The 17,653-nt window shown below is 28.0% G+C and overlaps 1 protein-coding gene across 4 annotated transcripts in view; it reads left to right on the top strand.

Annotated features, from left to right (window-relative positions):
- The window catches only part of LOC107456878 (tyrosine-protein phosphatase 10D), a 96,415-nt gene that overhangs the window by 73,400 nt on the left and 5,362 nt on the right, over positions 1-17,653 (top strand). For 3 of the 4 annotated variants that reach the window (XM_016074848.4, XM_071188425.1, XM_071188426.1), the window contains 9 exons: positions 635-762; positions 2,649-2,741; positions 5,044-5,110; positions 8,529-8,746; positions 10,715-10,907; positions 11,760-11,940; positions 12,032-12,284; positions 16,304-16,561; positions 16,739-16,887. In XM_016074848.4, coding sequence (XP_015930334.2) covers positions 635-762; positions 2,649-2,741; positions 5,044-5,110; positions 8,529-8,746; positions 10,715-10,907; positions 11,760-11,940; positions 12,032-12,284; positions 16,304-16,561; positions 16,739-16,887 — 1,540 coding nt within the window. The remainder of the gene's footprint in view (positions 1-634; positions 763-2,648; positions 2,742-5,043; positions 5,111-8,528; positions 8,747-10,714; positions 10,908-11,759; positions 11,941-12,031; positions 12,285-16,303; positions 16,562-16,738; positions 16,888-17,653) is intronic. The other variant, XR_011638411.1, reaches the window with a different exon arrangement.

Below are 17,653 nucleotides of genomic sequence, written 5' to 3'. Positions count from 1 at the left end.
GGAATGTCAGCTAAAGATGTGTCATGAAGTTTCTGGCTCTATATTTTCCAGACCAACTGCATGATAATGGAAATGTGGTCATTGTGCACTGGTCTTTTTACACATTTATACTAGTACCCAACAATCTGATGCTGGAACTATAAGATACATCATATTTAATTTACTAAATATAGCAGCTCTTTTTATAAAACTGATTTAAAAAATTATATAATGTAAATTACCACTTCTGATGATTCATTCATTTCATTAAAAAAAAAATTTCAAAATTTTTTATGTCGGTGGGGGGATTTCTGTTTGTGCATCCTACCCTATTGAAGTTAAGAATTTCGATTTTAACAAAAATTACTTTTGAGTAGTTCATCAATTTGGAATTTTTGTTATTCACTGTTCTTTGATATTCATCCTACATAGATATACATTGAGGTAAACAATTCTATAAATATGTTTATATTTAATGTTAGTTATTTTGCAATTATTTTTAATATCAATGACTAACTTATTAATGAGTTTTATTTTTTATTTGATTCTCTTTCATTCTTGTTGCTATAATTGGTAATTAAATTGATGTATAATTATTTCTTACTTGTTACATGATTATTAACTTTTCTTTTATGAAACTTTTTCTCATATTCAGTTCCTGGAAAAGTAAATAACTTTCAAGCAGTGTCTGTGAAACCAAATGTCATTACTCTTCAGTGGACTTTGCCAAGTAGTGAACAAAATGGAATATTAACCGGATTTGTAATAACATACTTCGTAAAGGTATAAAAAAATATTTTTAAATTTTTAACTTGTGTAAAAGTTTTTTTTCTTTCCAAGGAAAGTGTTGATTTGAAAATTATTTTTAAATAAAGTACTCCGAGTAAGTGTTAGAGCAAATATAAGATGATTATAAAATAATTTTGCCATCTTATGATCCTCTGGAGAGCATACCATTTGAGTGAACAAAATAAAATTTTGTACATAGATATTTTGTTTTATGCGCTCAAGAATGATGTTTAGATTGATTGAGTAGCTCTCACAGTTACAGTGACAAAATTTTCCAATGTCAACGCCCATTTTTTTATCAAAACATAATCCTTACAATAAAAAGCCTAAAACTGAGTTGAAACAATGTTTTTAGAACAAGAAATTCCAATACTAGGCTTTTGCTAAGTGTCGCCATTTTTTGTGGCCACTAGCAACAAGGAAGAGTAAAAAAAGCATTTAAAAAAGAGGGACAATTACAAAGAAGTCATTTTATATTGAAAAAAAAATTGGCATTGTTCTTCCTCATATGTCCATAGTTTCTTCTGTGTTATTACAACATCACATGTTATTACGAAGGTTTCTATCGCATTCTTTTCTCGTTAATGGTCGTGAAAATGGCAATGCTTGACAAAAGCTTAATGTTGCAATTTCTTGTGCTAAAGATATTGTTTTAACTGCATTTTAGATTTTTTTCTGTAAGGATTACACTTCAATCTTGCCCCTGCACTTTGAAAATGTTGTCCCTGTAACTATGGGAGCTACAATCGTTTTTAGCATCATTCTTGAGAGCGTGGATCATAATACTTATGTACAAAATTTTATTCCGTTGGCTCAAGTAGTACTACAGAGGGTCATATGTTGGCAAAATTATTTTATTATAATGACCCTGTATAAAGCTATGTATATGGTGTGCAAAACTAAATATTTTAATGCTATTAGTGTAGCACTCCTTGGATGTAAGATTTAAATACTGTAAGGATAAAAAAAAGTTCTGTCACAGAAAAAATTTGGCTCAAATAGTTTCAAAAAGTATCATAATTTATAGTTTTTTCACTATGAAAAATCTGAAAGTAGTCATTTTTTATACTTTTTTACCTACGTAAGCATGATTTAAAATTACATTTACATGATTTATAATCAGGCATAGCGATTTGTATTCACACAATTTAAAAAGCGCACATTGAATGGTATATTCAGAACTTCAAAATCTGTTAAAATTCCTCAGAAGAGATAAATTAATCATACGAAAAGAACTACAAAAATATTATTTTTAAAAAGCAGAATATGCAAAAGATGTTGTAATAAATTATTTAAACCTATAACTACACATTAGTTACGGATGCATGGCCACAGTGGTATAAATTTAGTTAAGATATTTAACAGATTTGAGAGTTTATTACTGTTTTTCTTATAAATGATAATTGGATAGGTCTTAATTTATATTTTCCCATTTATCTGAACTTGACCTCCTTATTAATCATGTTATTCATCAATAGTTTTTATATAATTAATAAAAAATATTTCTAGTATAATTAAGGATAACTTAGCTACATATTTTAACTTAAATTCAAGGCCATGTCAGTGCATAAAGTGCAATATTACTTTTGATTGCAACAAAACAACTAAATTGAGTAAGAAAATTTCACAGTGATATACATAATATATCAATTATTAAGTATTGCTGATTAGTTAGTTTATATGTGATAGTAAATTTTTTATGATTATATATACTTTGCAATTATACCACTGCATATTAATATTAAAGTGTAATTGTAGCACCGTGTATGATGTAATGTTTAATATTGTTATAAAACAGAATTCTTAAGAATTTTTTCTACTTTCAATTATTTGTTTCTTACTTTCAATCTATTATTTTAATTAAATAATTCTTTCCTTAGGGATCTCTATTCCACCAATATGAGAAATTTGGCCCGACTGTTACTGAAGGAACTATTAAAAATCTTGTTCCTGGCAAAACATATGTTTTTGAGGTAAGCAATACATATATAATGTAAACAGTTAAAGACAAATAATTGTATAAAAAATAATGCATTGTTAGTTAGTTTTGAATATAGCTATTAATTAAGGACTTTAGTAATGTTAACTCCTGCCGTGTTTATAAGAGATATTTTTGTACGCAATAGTAAAATAAAAAATTGCCTGTGAGACCCTAATAACTGTTATTCTAAGAAAAGGAAAGTTGGTAATTTACTGAATTATAGATTGAATTAAAGCATGAAAATGACCTTCAATGCAGCTTCTGTAAATACAGGTAACTTTAAAAAATCTGTGGGTGGTCTTTATAATGTTTTTTTCTGGCAGGCCCAACGTGTGCCCTAATAAAAGGTTGATGAACTTATTTATTTGTTCTGTTTTTCATTGATTAATTAAAAATTTAGCTTACAAATTTATCCTCAACTATCCTATATCCTAAAAACTATCTATCCTAAAAACAACTATCCTATATCCTATTTATGATTGACTTCAACGGGTCTTACTGGGTAAGTCTTATTATTATTATTGTTTCCATTCTATTCCATGTCTTTCATATTTGTTATTGCTGTTTCCTATTTTATACTTCATTGATCATGTCTCAATTCAACAGATTTCATAGTCTAAGGACTAAGAAGTTTAGGTATCTTAATCACTTGCATTTTTTACTTGATTGTAAACTGCTACATATTATTCCTCATTTCATTAAATTTAAGACTAACCTTCCTTATTCCAAGAAAGTTAATTGCATTCTTCACAAGACTAAGTTTGCTCTCCTTAGAGCCGTCATTAATGGAAACTAGGAATAAACTATCCAAAATTGAATGCGAATTGTACCATTTACACATCAGTGTGCCTAATCTAAATTCAAATTTTGACGCAATGGAAAAATCGTCTTGGAATGGAGCAACCAAAATCTCTTCAAAACATAGTTTAAACCTGAATAATAAGTTGAGTAAACTCATCAAAGTTAATGATAAAAATCCTGACGTTAGTTTGCCTGTTGTTAATCAAAATTCTGTAGTTAATCTCTCAAATACCACTCTTACTGATGTTCAAATTAATGCTTTAAAACTTAACAATAATTTTGCTATTTCAACTCGACCTTCATTACCTAAACTCATTGCTCCTATCGAAAGATCTTTTAAATTCAGTAAAATTAATGATGCTCAAAAAGATTCTATCAGACACCTTATTGCCAATACCGTAGACTTCAACTCAAAAATATCTAATTCAAACCTTAGCCTTTCCTCTAAAGTAATTCTTAAAGATATAAAGTCCAATCCCAACTTAATCGTTACCAAAGCTGACAAAGGTGGTCAAATTGTTCTTCTAAACAAAACAGACTATTTGGAGAAATCTAAACAACTTATTCTTGAAGGTCCTTATAAAGAAATTCCCAAAGATCCGAGCACTAAAGAATTAAATGTTATAAAATCAACTATTAAATCCTCTATGTTAATTCCCAATAGACTTAAGGTTGTTTTGANTTATTTTCAGTCCCATTAATAAGATAAAATTTTCTAATCTCAAGCAGCCCATTGACAGTCAAAGTAGCTGGGGTATATACCAAATTAATTGCCAATGCGGCCTTTCATATATTGGCCAAACTAAGCGTGCCTTAAAGTGCCGTGTCAAGGAACATGAAGCTTATGTCAAAAAACAAGAATTTAAACGCTCATCTATTGCCCAACATTGTTGGGACTCTAATCATAATTTTAATTTTTCCTCTTCAAAAGTCATTCAAAATTGTTCCTCAATATATGATTTAGATTTTTATGAGTCTTATCATATTTTCAGAAATTCCAAACTGTTGGTCAATGACCTATGAAGTGTTCCTTAAATTTCTCCTGTTTGGAAATCTATGATAAAACCTAACTAACCCCCCCCCTTTTTGTTCCTTGCTTCCTATTCGTCGTCGTCCATTCACCCTTCCCTCCTATTGGCCGTTGGTCTAAATCCTCTTGTGACGTCATCTTTCTATATATATTTATTCTGTTCTCTTATTGTTTCCTGTTGCACTGATGAAGGTTGCCCTTTGAGCATCCGAAACAGCTGTCTGCTTTTAATAATATTTTTGTGCTCTTTAACGTTGTCTACCTTAGTTTGTATCCTATATCCTGTACTAATTTTAAAGTACATCATACTTTTTATAGTTGTTATATAAACTTGAATTCTTTTTTTTTATATTAACCTGACATATTAGGAATTTCTTCAGTAGGTATTAAATTGTTGTCTATCATTTTTATAAACAGTCTTCACAAAAATATATCTTTCTAATTAAATTGTACTATTTTTAAGATACAAGCCCATACAAAAGTTGGACCTGGTGGAAAAGCAACTCTGGAAAAAACTCTTCCTTTAGGAGGTAACTCTATAGATCTCTTTTTATAATTATGTGCTTTTTTCTTTTTTAATGTTGATGCATTTATTAAGATAAATAAATTGTATAGTGTAAGCTAAAACTATACTAAACTCAGTGGCGTATCTAGAGGGCCAGGCCTACTGTGCGCATCTCAGTTTTCTTGACCTTGGGCTCTGGGGTGCAGGAGTAGATGTTCTGGTTAGGTGGTCAGCCGAACGCGGAATCCCCAGTTTTTAGTTCCCAAGCATGTTCGGTACTCATTTATCGACCCACTGAAGGGTTAAAAGGCTGAGTCGACCTTGCCCGGCCTGAGGATCAAACCCAGGACCTGTGGCACGGAAGCTTGAAGCGCTACCACTCAGCCACCCGGCAGCGTATAGTGTAAGCGAAATTGTTAAATTCTAAACTATTATTTTCAAAACATTAGTTAATAAAATCTTAATAAATCATTTTAGAAAAACTGAAAATGTTTTTAACAATGTACATATTTTACGGATATTTAAGTGTAATGGCTTATTATTTGTAATAAGTCAACTTATCAAAATACATGATTTTAGTAAGATATCCTCTTTTTATATTTATAATCATACATTCAGTTGCACTTGATTTTGTTGTTAAAGTGTTTAAAAGAATTTTAGGTGAAAATGTTATCACAAAAACACTCACAAAAAGTGGAATAAATTTATAATAATTAAAGTTAAGCAAACTTTCTATTTGCTTTTTCCAATTGTTGTATACTTTACAAATAATCATATGTTAGGCAACACTGTCTAATCCAGTAATCAAAAATTAATCTATTAGAAATTTTCTGCAAGATTACTATGTTACCGCTAAATGAAATGTTAAGACTTATAAAAGAGAGTGAGGTACTACAATTCTAGTTAAATGCCTTACATATCATCTTTTTACTATGAATACTAAATTATTATTAATAAAATTAATTATTCATGTTGTTACATGTCTGTATTTAATTATTATTCTTTGCATTAAAATATCCACTTCAGTAAAGCCAATGCGTATAAAAATATGCACTTCTTGTTTTTATTTTTTATAAAATGTTATTATTGAAAGTAAAATAAAAAAGTTTTTGAGCTAAATAATCGTTTGTTTTTTATTTTATTTTAATTATCATTATTGTTTTTTAATGTTTAGTCACATTATATTGTTGAGAACATCTCCTAAATTGGTTAACCTTTGCCAATATTTTTAAATCCATTTTTTATATATTAAGATATTTAAGTGTACACTAACCCTTAAATTTCTCAATATATTAAAAAATGAATTTATTTCGCTTTGAAAAATAAGGACTGAAACTTCTGGCACAGAGTAAGAATGATTAAAGTTTAATTAAATATTTATATATTTGTGCTATGTGATTTTGTACTTGGTGTAACTAGTTCAAAGATTTTGTTAAGTAAAAACAACTTCTGTTAAAACTTCTTTTTTTAATCCAAACCAAGTTTTATTCTCAAGACTTGTTTCTTTTTAACAATTGATGACTCAAATTAAAGTTTAAGCTATTATTTCTACAGGCTTTGATTTTGATTATGGAACTGTAGAAAATTTCAGAAAATTACTTACGTGTTTTTTTCCCTTATAATTTGTAAATGATTCTAAATTTTAAAAGCCTGGTTTCTTGTAATGAATGCCTTGGCTTGGTGCTAACGTTATGCTAGTACTCCATGCTGACACCCCAAAGAGTGGTATGTTAGGACCTTGCTTTGATTGTTAGTGGAAGTCCTGAGATAAACAATGCAAAAAAGGTAGAAATTTTTTTTTCTTCTTACGGGCGAATCAGCTCTTCTCTTATAAGCAAACACATATTTTTAAGGAAACTATCACAATATAAAATAAATATACGTAGAAATGAGTTATGATCTTAGATTACTACATGAACCTGCCCAATCAAAAAAGGGAGATAGTGCTTTATTTTTACCTTTTGTTGTTGCAACTTGTAACATTTCTAGTCTTCACCACATTTCAATAATTGTACTGTGCGTTAATTTTTTATTAATCGTATATAGTTTATTAAATCAAATGTTGTTTTATTTATAAATAGAGTGAAAATATCTTTATCTTTAATTTTCTTTATATAATAAATTTAGATAAAAAAAATCATAATTTAATAATTAGAATCAAATTATTAAATAAATGTATTATTATTAAAATAAATGAATTTGAAAATGGTTACAGAAAATTTGTATTTTTCTTAATTTTAAAAATCTTTGAACATAAGTGTTAATTGCTTAAATATATTTTTGAAACATGGATTGATTATCTTTGAAGGATTGTAATTCTAGTGTTTAAAGATTTACATATTTTCCTTTTTAAATGTTCTCCAATGAAAATATATGTTGTTAAAAGAATTTTTTTAAGAATAACAGGTAAGAGTGAGCTAAAAAAATAATAAAACTATCTTTGTGCCAGGAAGAATAAAAAACTTAATGGAATTTTTTTTAAAAAAAAGCAGACAGCAGACGCAAAACTCTCGAATTTTTTTTTTTCTCACTAAAAAATGTCATATATATGTACTTGAAAATAAATATTACTGCTCTACTTTGTTATTTTTTTTAAATGTAATTTATATGGTTCTTATTAAACTTAGAAGTAATTAAATTATTACCTTGGAAAGCCAAAAGAATTTTTCCAGCGCTCTTCAACCGAAAAAAGTTATTGCATCTTTATCTTATATGAATTTAAACTTTATGATTCATATTTTATATGGATTTATAAGTCTAACATTTATTCTGACTTATTAAACATCTGCACGCTCTTATGTTATTTCAATTTTAAGATACTTTTTTAAAAAATTTCAAAATACATGTTTCGCTTTTCAACTTAAAGCAATTCTAATAGGGTAAATACGCCGAAGATTTATTACTATTATTAGTGAATATATCCTTTTTCTCGTTTTCTTGATGGCACAGGAAAACTACTCAATAATTACCAAGGGGTAAGTAACAAAAATATATTTAAATAGTTAACATGATCATTACGGTACAATGGTAGACATTACTACTACTACTTTACAATGTAGATGTTCTTGCTTTTTACAAAATCTTTGTTTGCAGTTACGGTTACAATCTAATGATAAACTCCGCCATCTATCGGTGGTTCAATAACAAGTATTTTTACAACATGTATTAGTAGTATGCGATTTGATATAAAACTTTTTCTATGATTTGCAATTATTATATTTGAATTTATTTTATACGGATACAAATGCATTTATTACGCATGGATAAATTTAATAATTTGTTTTTAAATTTATCTGAATTTATATTTCTTATACCTAAATTAAATATGACTGTAAATCTTTATAAAATTGAATCTTTTTATTTTACTTGTAATGGCATGTATGAATATAAATACTAATACATAAAGTAACGTAGAAGATTAAATATTTGGATACTTTTGATAGCTCCCCCGGCTCCTGCTAGTAATGTGTTCCCTATTAGCGTTGGTAAATCCTCAACTACAGCAAGAATTCAATTTAGGAAGAATTTCTTTTCTCATAGTCATGGACCAATAACAAGTTATACCATAATTGTTGCAGAAGATGATGGTATTGATTCAAAGCAACAAAAAATGCCAACCTGGAATGATGTCCAAAAGTATTCTAGGTGGCCTCCGTACCAGGTTTGTTTGCAAGTTTCTTATATTTTTACATTTGCCTGCAACTAAATTTTACTCTTGTTTCGTTAAAAAATTCTGAAGTCATGAAGGATATTTTTCAATTCAATTATGTATCAGATGTGTTAATGATACAAATTCTTATACTTTCCTATTCTGATAAATGTTGTACACAATCATGCTTGCGTGTAACAATTATTGAATAATTGTTTTGTACTGAATCAACCAATGTTCATAAAAATCTGTCCAGTAATTCAAGACATGATCAACGAAAGAATTTGTTAGTTATAGATTTAAATTTTTGAAAAGGTGTTATTTTTCCTGGTTTTATTTATTATTAATTACTCATAATTAGAAATTAAAACAAAGGTATTTGGATACTTAAAAGTTTCAACTTGATAGAACTTAAAAGCTCCTTCAATACCTTTAATAAGTGAAATTTGCAATTTACTGTCAAGGCTACAGCAATTTTTGTAGATAACGTTGGTCTCAATAAAAAGGTCAATTTACTAGTGTTTCATGTAATGAGAAAGTAGACACCACCAGTTTGAAAAGTGCTTTTGTGGCAATTATGGCTCTGTGGCATATGTGTTTGTTCCATGGCTTCTTGGCATACAGACACAATTATGTCAACTGACAATCCACATAAATTACTTAACTACAAAGGAGATATCCTTTATCAGTTATGCATTTTCTTCTTTTTAAATACTTTTGTTTAACAAATCAGAGCTTATGATTCTTATTTTACAATGAACATATATTTTAATTGAGAAAAGATTTTTGAAACATCCAGCTTTTAAAAAAATATTAAACATGCTTCTTAGTAGTTTTTATTGTGCTTGCACAACACAAAGCATTTTTTTTTCTAGTACCATAATTTAAATAGCTTATTTTCATTTAATTATTGTTTAAGAAAAGAAAAAAGCTGCCTGTTTCAATGACAAACTGTTTTTTTCACTTAAGACAGAAATATTTTGCCTTAACTTTTTACTTAGAATAGATATTATTATTTAGAATAGATAACTTTACCTATTTATTACTTGTTTATTAGTATTTTTTTTCTATTATTTTTATCTGTGATACAGCAATCTAAAAAATAATTATTTTTTTTGTTTTTTCATTGTTTAAGGGGGAAATACCATATCAGAAGTTTTATCAGTATGAAACTATAAAAGAAGCAGATAAATTTGGTTTCTGTAAAATTTTAAACAAAACTAATAAAGTTGTATTCAAACTTTCTGTAAGATTTGTTTTCACAAATTAATCTCAAACTTTTTGGTTTTCCTGTATTATAATTACATTATTGTACCTTTTTCTCTTCATCATAATGGAAAAAATATTGATTTTGAAAGTTTTTCTTTTTTTTCACCCTAGGAATAGATGAAACAAAATTGACATTTGTCTTATTATTATTGTTATAGATGAAATAATGTAAGAGATACTTAATATAAATGATGTTTCAGATAGTAAAATGTTTCTTTCATTTTTGGGAGAAAACAGGTAAAAATGGGTCTTATCTAATTTTTTACTGAGCAACACGGCATAGTTGCTTTTGGCTCTTCAACCATTGAATTTCATTTCTAATTCTATATTGAAGAAAAGACATTTTCTTTGTTATAGCTATGGAGATTATCTTAAATTGCTGGTTTGTCAGTGTAGAAATTACTTTCTTTTAAACATGGGTTAGTGGTAGTATTGCTAGTCTAAGTATTTTTCTATTAGTCGAAAAATATTTGTTCATATTGTATAAAACTTATCTAATAGGTATGTTTGTTATCTTATAAAATGGATAGATTATAACACTTTACATAAAGCTTTAAATGTATCAGTCTTCCATCATTTGCTCATAATAAATAACAGTAAAATTTTCATAATGAAACTTATAAAGAAAGTAAGACATTAACTTTAATTAAATAAAAAATACTAATGTCTATCAAAATTTACTTCTGTTAATCTGTGTTTGTCCTATTTTAGGTTTCAGATCCGTTTTATCCATTTAATGGTACATCTTCAGTTGAATTCACCATTGGAATGGATGATTGCACTGATGTTAAAGGGTATTGCAATGGACCACTAAAGCCTGGAACCAACTACAAAGTTAAAGTTCGAGCTTTCACTGCTCCTGAGAAATTTACTGACACTGTTTACTCTTATTCTTTTCAAACTGGTTAGTCAAAACTAAAATGTTTTACAGTTGCTTGCTAGGTGTTTAAGAAAAAGTTTTTTTCTCATAGAATTTATAAAAAAATTCTATGTTGTAAGTAGTTTTAAAAAAAGTCTATTTCTTTACTAAAATTGACTTGTTAAAATTCTTAAATTATCTTTATTTTTTCTGTTATCATTATCTTAAGATTATTTTAGTGGTTAAAGTAAGTTACTTATAATTACTATTTCAAATAAATTTAAAACCCTAATGTAAATAAATAAATATTTTGTTCAATTAAAAATTTGTGTCCAAAAAGAATATCCAACTTATTGCAATGCATAAACAATATTTATACATAATACATGACTAATACATAATCTTTCTCATATGTTTTTGAATGCAAACTATGTTTTCCTTATTTAAAATTCCTTAAAAGTTTAAAATTATTGAAATGTGAAATTAAAGTAAACTAAATTATTTATTTTCCTATCTGATGTTAGAAATTAAACCAAAAGATTTGCAGCTTTTTATTTTTTTTAAAATTGTTTTTCTTTCTGAAATGCAAAGAGTTAGTAGATTTTTGTTTTTTAAATTCACTTTAAATTGTAAATAAATTTGAAACTGGTTTCTGATTTTTAAAAGAACAGCTTGCTATAAATAGTTTGGAAATGTACAAACACATTGTTTTTCTTCTTAATTTCAGCGTTTGAGTCAAGGCTAGTAAAAAACATTCTTATTATAGTTTATTGTTCTAGAAATTTAAGTTCGTTGTATTTTTGCACAGATATTATTATTTTATGCACTTTATTTTGATATCAAGTTACTTGTTATAATTTAATATGCATAATTTTTTTCTTTTTTTTTTCTTTACAGATACAGATAATACAGCTATGCTTGCTGGAATCACTGTTCCAATAATTCTAATTGTTCTTCTCATTGTTATAATAGTAGTGATAAGACGAAAGCGCAGACATGGCCCTTTTGCAAAAAAAGTTTCCGACGGACATATTAAAGATGATTCTATGTCGATACCAGAGAGTGAAATTATAACTAAGTAAAATTAATGGTCCTATTTAAAGCTTTTCTTCTTTATATTTTTCATATAAAAATAACTATTTTAATACATATTTTTACATCTTTTTTAGTCGACCTGTGAAGTTGAAAGATTTTGCAGATCATTATCGCTTTCTCTCAGCTGATTCAGATTTTAGATTTTCGGAAGAATTTGAATTGCTTAAACATGTTGGACGGGATAAACCTTGTAATGCTGCAGATCTCCCTGTTAATCGGCCAAAAAATAGATTTACCAACATTCTTCCATATGATCATTCTCGAGTTAAGCTTATGCCATCGGATGATGAGGAAGGATCAGATTATATAAATGCTAATTATATCCCGGTAAATATCTCAGCCATAATTCTTAAAAATGTTTGAAAACTCTGTAATTACCTTAAAATACTGATAGAACACCCTGACTTGTGAAAACGCCTCCTGTAGTTTCACACAAATGCTGATTATCAATCAGTACCAAATTTTAAGGTGGGGATGGAGATTGGACAATTGAATTCGAAAGATTGAGTTAAGAAAAGAAAGCCTGTTTTTGTGTCCTAACAGGGGAAGAAAAATGTGAATGGAAAGGGGAAAATTTGAATGAAAGAGATATGGAGAGCACATGATCATATTTTTATTTTTTCACCTATTTGCTTGTCTCGCAATCATACCAAGATTTAAAAATAGAGAATTGCTGTAGAAGTTAGATTTACTAAGCTCATAGAATAAAAAGCTGATAGATTATAATTTTATCACATAATTTTTCTCTAGATTCAACTGTATTCTCACTATATTGATTAGGTTCATCTGCAAAATTTAAAAATTATTCCTTGGTCTTAAAGATTTCCATTGAGAAGAAATAGTCTTGTCATATTTTTTTTTAATATATAATATTGGAAATAAAGCTCTATTTCTAGGTCTAATTAACTATTTTCTTTAAGACAGTACACTTACTTTCCAACAAATTTTTTCTGAATCAACTGTTTACAAAGTGATGATTTCAATGATGCGGGTAATTAATCTCTGAACATGCTTCTTTTCTTTAAATTTATCACTTGGAAGAGGAAATAAAATACTTTAAAGCAGGAACTTTATTAAAGTTTTTCGATTATGTCTGCTATTTTATTTTTTCATTTCTCCTTGTCCCAAACATAAGAATCCCTCCTGTTATGTGTGTGAAAGCGGGGCGCCGCATGACATCTGAGATGAGTTATTTTTTCTTATTGATTTGTGTTTTGTGCTTTTTCGGACAAGGTAAGAAAGTTCAGAGATTCATGGGTCTTAAGATTTGCAGAGCAGTATTATAGTTATCATTTTTCCATAATACAGTACAGAACCCGTTATCCGGAAATCAGAAAACCAAAAAACCAGAACGAAATTCGATTAGTTTTCCCGCCATTTTTAAAAAAAATAATTTTTTTCCTCATATGATTTCAGGATTTTTCGTTCTTTTTTTTAAAGATGTTTACCTCACCATCATTTTGGAAATAATCATTAGTGTATTACTTCATCGTTTTTTCTTCTTTTTAAGATTATTTTGAATTTTTTTTTTTTTTTAGTTGGGTTTAACTATAAAAAAACGACTTTTTGTAGTGATTCAGAAAACCGGAAAAATCAGTTATCCGGAATATCGATGGTCCCGATCGTTCCGGATAATCGGTTCCCTACTGTACCTTTCTAGATGAAATGTCAATTAATTTGAAATTCCAATTATGTACAAATTATACAAAATTAGGAAAATTTTAATTTTTTAATGGTTTTGAAAGCAGTAAAAATGTAACTAGTGATAAAATTTATTACAATCTTTTTCAATAATAAGGTTCGAAACATCTGAAGTACAATACTTTTATCCCAAAATAATACTTTTTTTATGGATTTATCAATATTGCAGTATGTTTATAAATTTATTTTTATTTTAATCCATTGTAGATTATGCTACAGATATTTTGAATTTTCAAAAAATATTTTAAGCATGCCTAGGAGTCAAAAAAAATTAATGAATACTATGAACGGAAAAAGTACAGCATCACCTTAAAACTTGCTTAACACCTAAACTTCATATTTTGTTCAAATTTTTCTTCTGTGATGATAAGGTTTACTAAAGTAGCTTTGATACCACTGCTTTTATTTTAAATTATTTGTCCCTTGTGTATTATTGAAATTAAAAAAGATCAGATGGTTTTATCAAAGAACTAATAAAGTGTTAAAAATCATTTATCTATTTATCGAATAGTTTTGAATTAAGCTTTTACAACCACTCTTTCCTCTGAACAAATGTATTTTATGTACTAAAGTATCTCTAAGCAAGCTGTTAGTTAAAAAGTATTGATTTGTTTTTTTTTCTTTTTCGAAAATATTGGAGAGTAAAAAAATAATACTGTGTAAATAAATTAAACAAATGCGAAACAAAAATGTCTCCAATACGAAATTATATCTAGTATGCTTTAGAACTAAATTTTTTAAAAAAATTATGTATTAATAATAAATAATTCTATGTAATCAATAGTTTATGTCTCAGTTGTTTTCTTATTTGTTTACATCCACTTGCAGGATAGTTTTAAAAGTATAAATTAGGATTTTAGAGTGAATAACACTGAGGAACAAATATTTTCTTTCATTTATACAAATACTTGATCTTGCCTAATTTGAGTGTGGAGATTTCAAATCTGAAATTAGTTTTGATCCTAAAGCTACAGATTTTTTTAAGAATGACATTTTCAGTCCATTGTAGGCTGAGATGTAAGAGTTTAAAAATGTTATATATAACAGGGTGTCACTTAAATGTTGCGACAAATTTTTAGGGATTTAGGGCACATCAGCGGGTTTAAAATTGCATAAGAACGTACACCAAAATTTTGGTATTTACATCTAGGGATGTTACCCTATTATGACCTGTTCAGAAAAAGTTCATAATAGGGAGACACATTTTCTAATGCTCAAATTTATTTTTGGGCATGGGTTCTTATGCATTTTCGTTCCTGATGTTATAACCTAGCTTCCCTAGAAGTTAGTCGTAACATTTGTGCGATTCCCTGTTATATATAACGTTTTTAAACTTGTTCATTTCAACCAACAATGGACTGAAAATGTAAATTAAAAATATGCAGTTTGGAAAGAGAAATCAATTTCATATTTTGCAAATCAGCAATGCAAAAATTTCCAAGATTCCTTCAAAAATCTTATGTTACAGAAATTTTTTTTTCTCTAGTATAAAGATTAATATGAGTTTTAAGGAAGAGAAGCAAATGCAAAAGGTTCATTTATGAAGTAAATAAAGCAATCCCAGTTCTTAAAATAGATAAAATAACTTCTCTGTGAAAAGTATATCTAAAGTCCTCTTTTAACATATTTTTCTTTGGAACCAAATACAGCAAAGTAACGGACAACATTTTAATTTTTTTTTTAAATTCATGCATTAATTTTCTTCTATTGAAATACCATAATAGGTAGATTATTTCTCCCTCAAATTGGCCACCTATCATGTAGTTTTATTGAAATACTTTCTCTACCCACTTTTGTGGTTCTATGAATTTTTGTTCAATGTATGTTTTGGGAGATATTTGTATCTTTACAATATATTTTAGTATCCAATTATTTTAGATACAGCTTAATATTAAATATTTGGGAGCATGTAATCCCTTTTAACTGTAACCCAAAAATAGATATTTTGCAAACTTTTTTTTTTATCAAACACTCAAGCCATACTTTTGTTGACAAAACCATCATACAATTTTGCATTTTATTAAAAAATAGTTATAAATGACTGCTATTCATGTTCATATATAGATCAAATAATTTCATATAAAGTGTGCAATTCTCAAATCTATTTTTTGTGTCATCAGACATTGTTTTTTAATGCAATGTATCCAGGAATTACGCTTTTTAATTTAAGTCATGACTTTTCTGCCCTCAGTTTTATTTGTGTCTGAATTATTTCATTACACATTCTTCATTTGATGTGCTTCTCTGTTATTAGGCTATCTTTCTCAATAGATAGATTTAATCTTTTTTAATTAAATTATTTTGCTCAAACCTACCCTGAAGTTAAAAGAAGATGATCGTTGGATTTGAGCAAATGAAACAAATATCTCTTAATTAAAGCAGGGAAAAGAAACCTGTTTTCCCCATCTCATCTTTGAAAAAATTTACAATATGGGATTCCGATGCAAATGATTCAGAAATTGTAATGATTTTTGTAATAACTGAGTGTGTTTTTACAAACAAACATAGACAAAGGAAGTTTGAAAAATACAGTATTAATAATACTATTATTAGAGTTTTTATAGTTTTTTTATATAGTGTGTTTCAATTTTTGTGTTTTAATTTATGTTTAACTATATTTGATTAAATATTTATATTTCTTTTAGGGTTATAATTCACCTAGGGAGTTTATTGTAACTCAGGGTCCTTTACATAGTACAAGAGATGATTTCTGGCGCATGATTTGGGAGCAAAACTGTCGTGCTATTGTGATGCTGACTAGATGTGTAGAGAAGGGAAGAGAAAAGTGTGACCATTACTGGCCTTATGATACTCAACCTGCTTACTATGGGGATATACAAGTCACTATTTTGAATGAATCTCAATACTCAAAATGGACTATATCCGAATTTAAAGTTTCTCGGGTAATATTATATTTCACTATAAATCTTTATTGCTATACTTGTATTCCTCTGATTATAAAAGATTTAACAAATTTTTATTTATTTAAAATATCCCTTTATTATTTTCATAAGTAATATTTCTAAAAAAAATTTCCCTTGGACGAATTTTTAATAGATACATTTATCTAACTTTTATAGGGTGATCAATCTCGAATAGTAAGACATTATCATTTCACAACTTGGCCAGATTTTGGAGTTCCAGATCCACCACAAACACTTGTAAAATTTGTGCGTACTTTTCGGGATAGAATACCCCCTGATAATAAACCAGTTGTTGTTCACTGCAGGTACTAATTTATTTTTAATTGCTCTTAAAATATGAAGAAATTTGTATGTATCAGAATCTCAATTATCTGAAGTACTCAGAGAATGTGTCTTAACTTCAACATTTCCTCTTTTCCTGGATATAACTCCATCACTCTAGCTAAAGGCCATATTTCCTTTCGTTTGTTGTCAAACTCTATAAGAACAATATCCCTGACTTTAAGTTGTTCTGATATTGATGTTGTTGATGGGCACTAAACAAATAGATTGAGGTTTTCTAATCTAAATCTGTCTCAGTCTCTTGTTGGAATCAATTGTATCTGGGTGATATAAGTCAGGTACTTTAAAAACTAGAATTTTAGCTAAAAACATAGACAGTGTCAAAGGAATGAAATATCTGAATTTTCTCCTACGTAAGGGAGAGGTCTTCTGATCACAGTCTTGCAATATACACTTAAACTCTTCATAGTCCAGAGATAACTGTCTTAAAGTTCATCGCTAAAGGTTTTTAATCATCTGCACAAGATGTTTCCAAAAACCACCTCACCACGGTGCAGTGCCTGGTCTGAATTTCCACTAGATCTTGTTAATAGGGATTTTTATCTCGATAACTTTATAATCAATTGTCTTCAAGAGATTGTTGGCATTGTCGAAATTGTGATAAATCTTCTTAAGTCAAGTAGAAAACCTTGAGTAGATAGAGACAAAATCAGTTCCTAATGAACTAATAAATGAAACAATTTCACATCTATAAATACATCAACATTTTTATTGTCGAATTCTATTTAT

This window comes from Parasteatoda tepidariorum, chromosome X2, assembly GCF_043381705.1.
Source record: "Parasteatoda tepidariorum isolate YZ-2023 chromosome X2, CAS_Ptep_4.0, whole genome shotgun sequence".
NCBI classification, from domain to species: Eukaryota; Metazoa; Arthropoda; class Arachnida; order Araneae; family Theridiidae; genus Parasteatoda; species Parasteatoda tepidariorum.
This window is presented reverse-complemented; position numbering and strand designations above follow the sequence as displayed.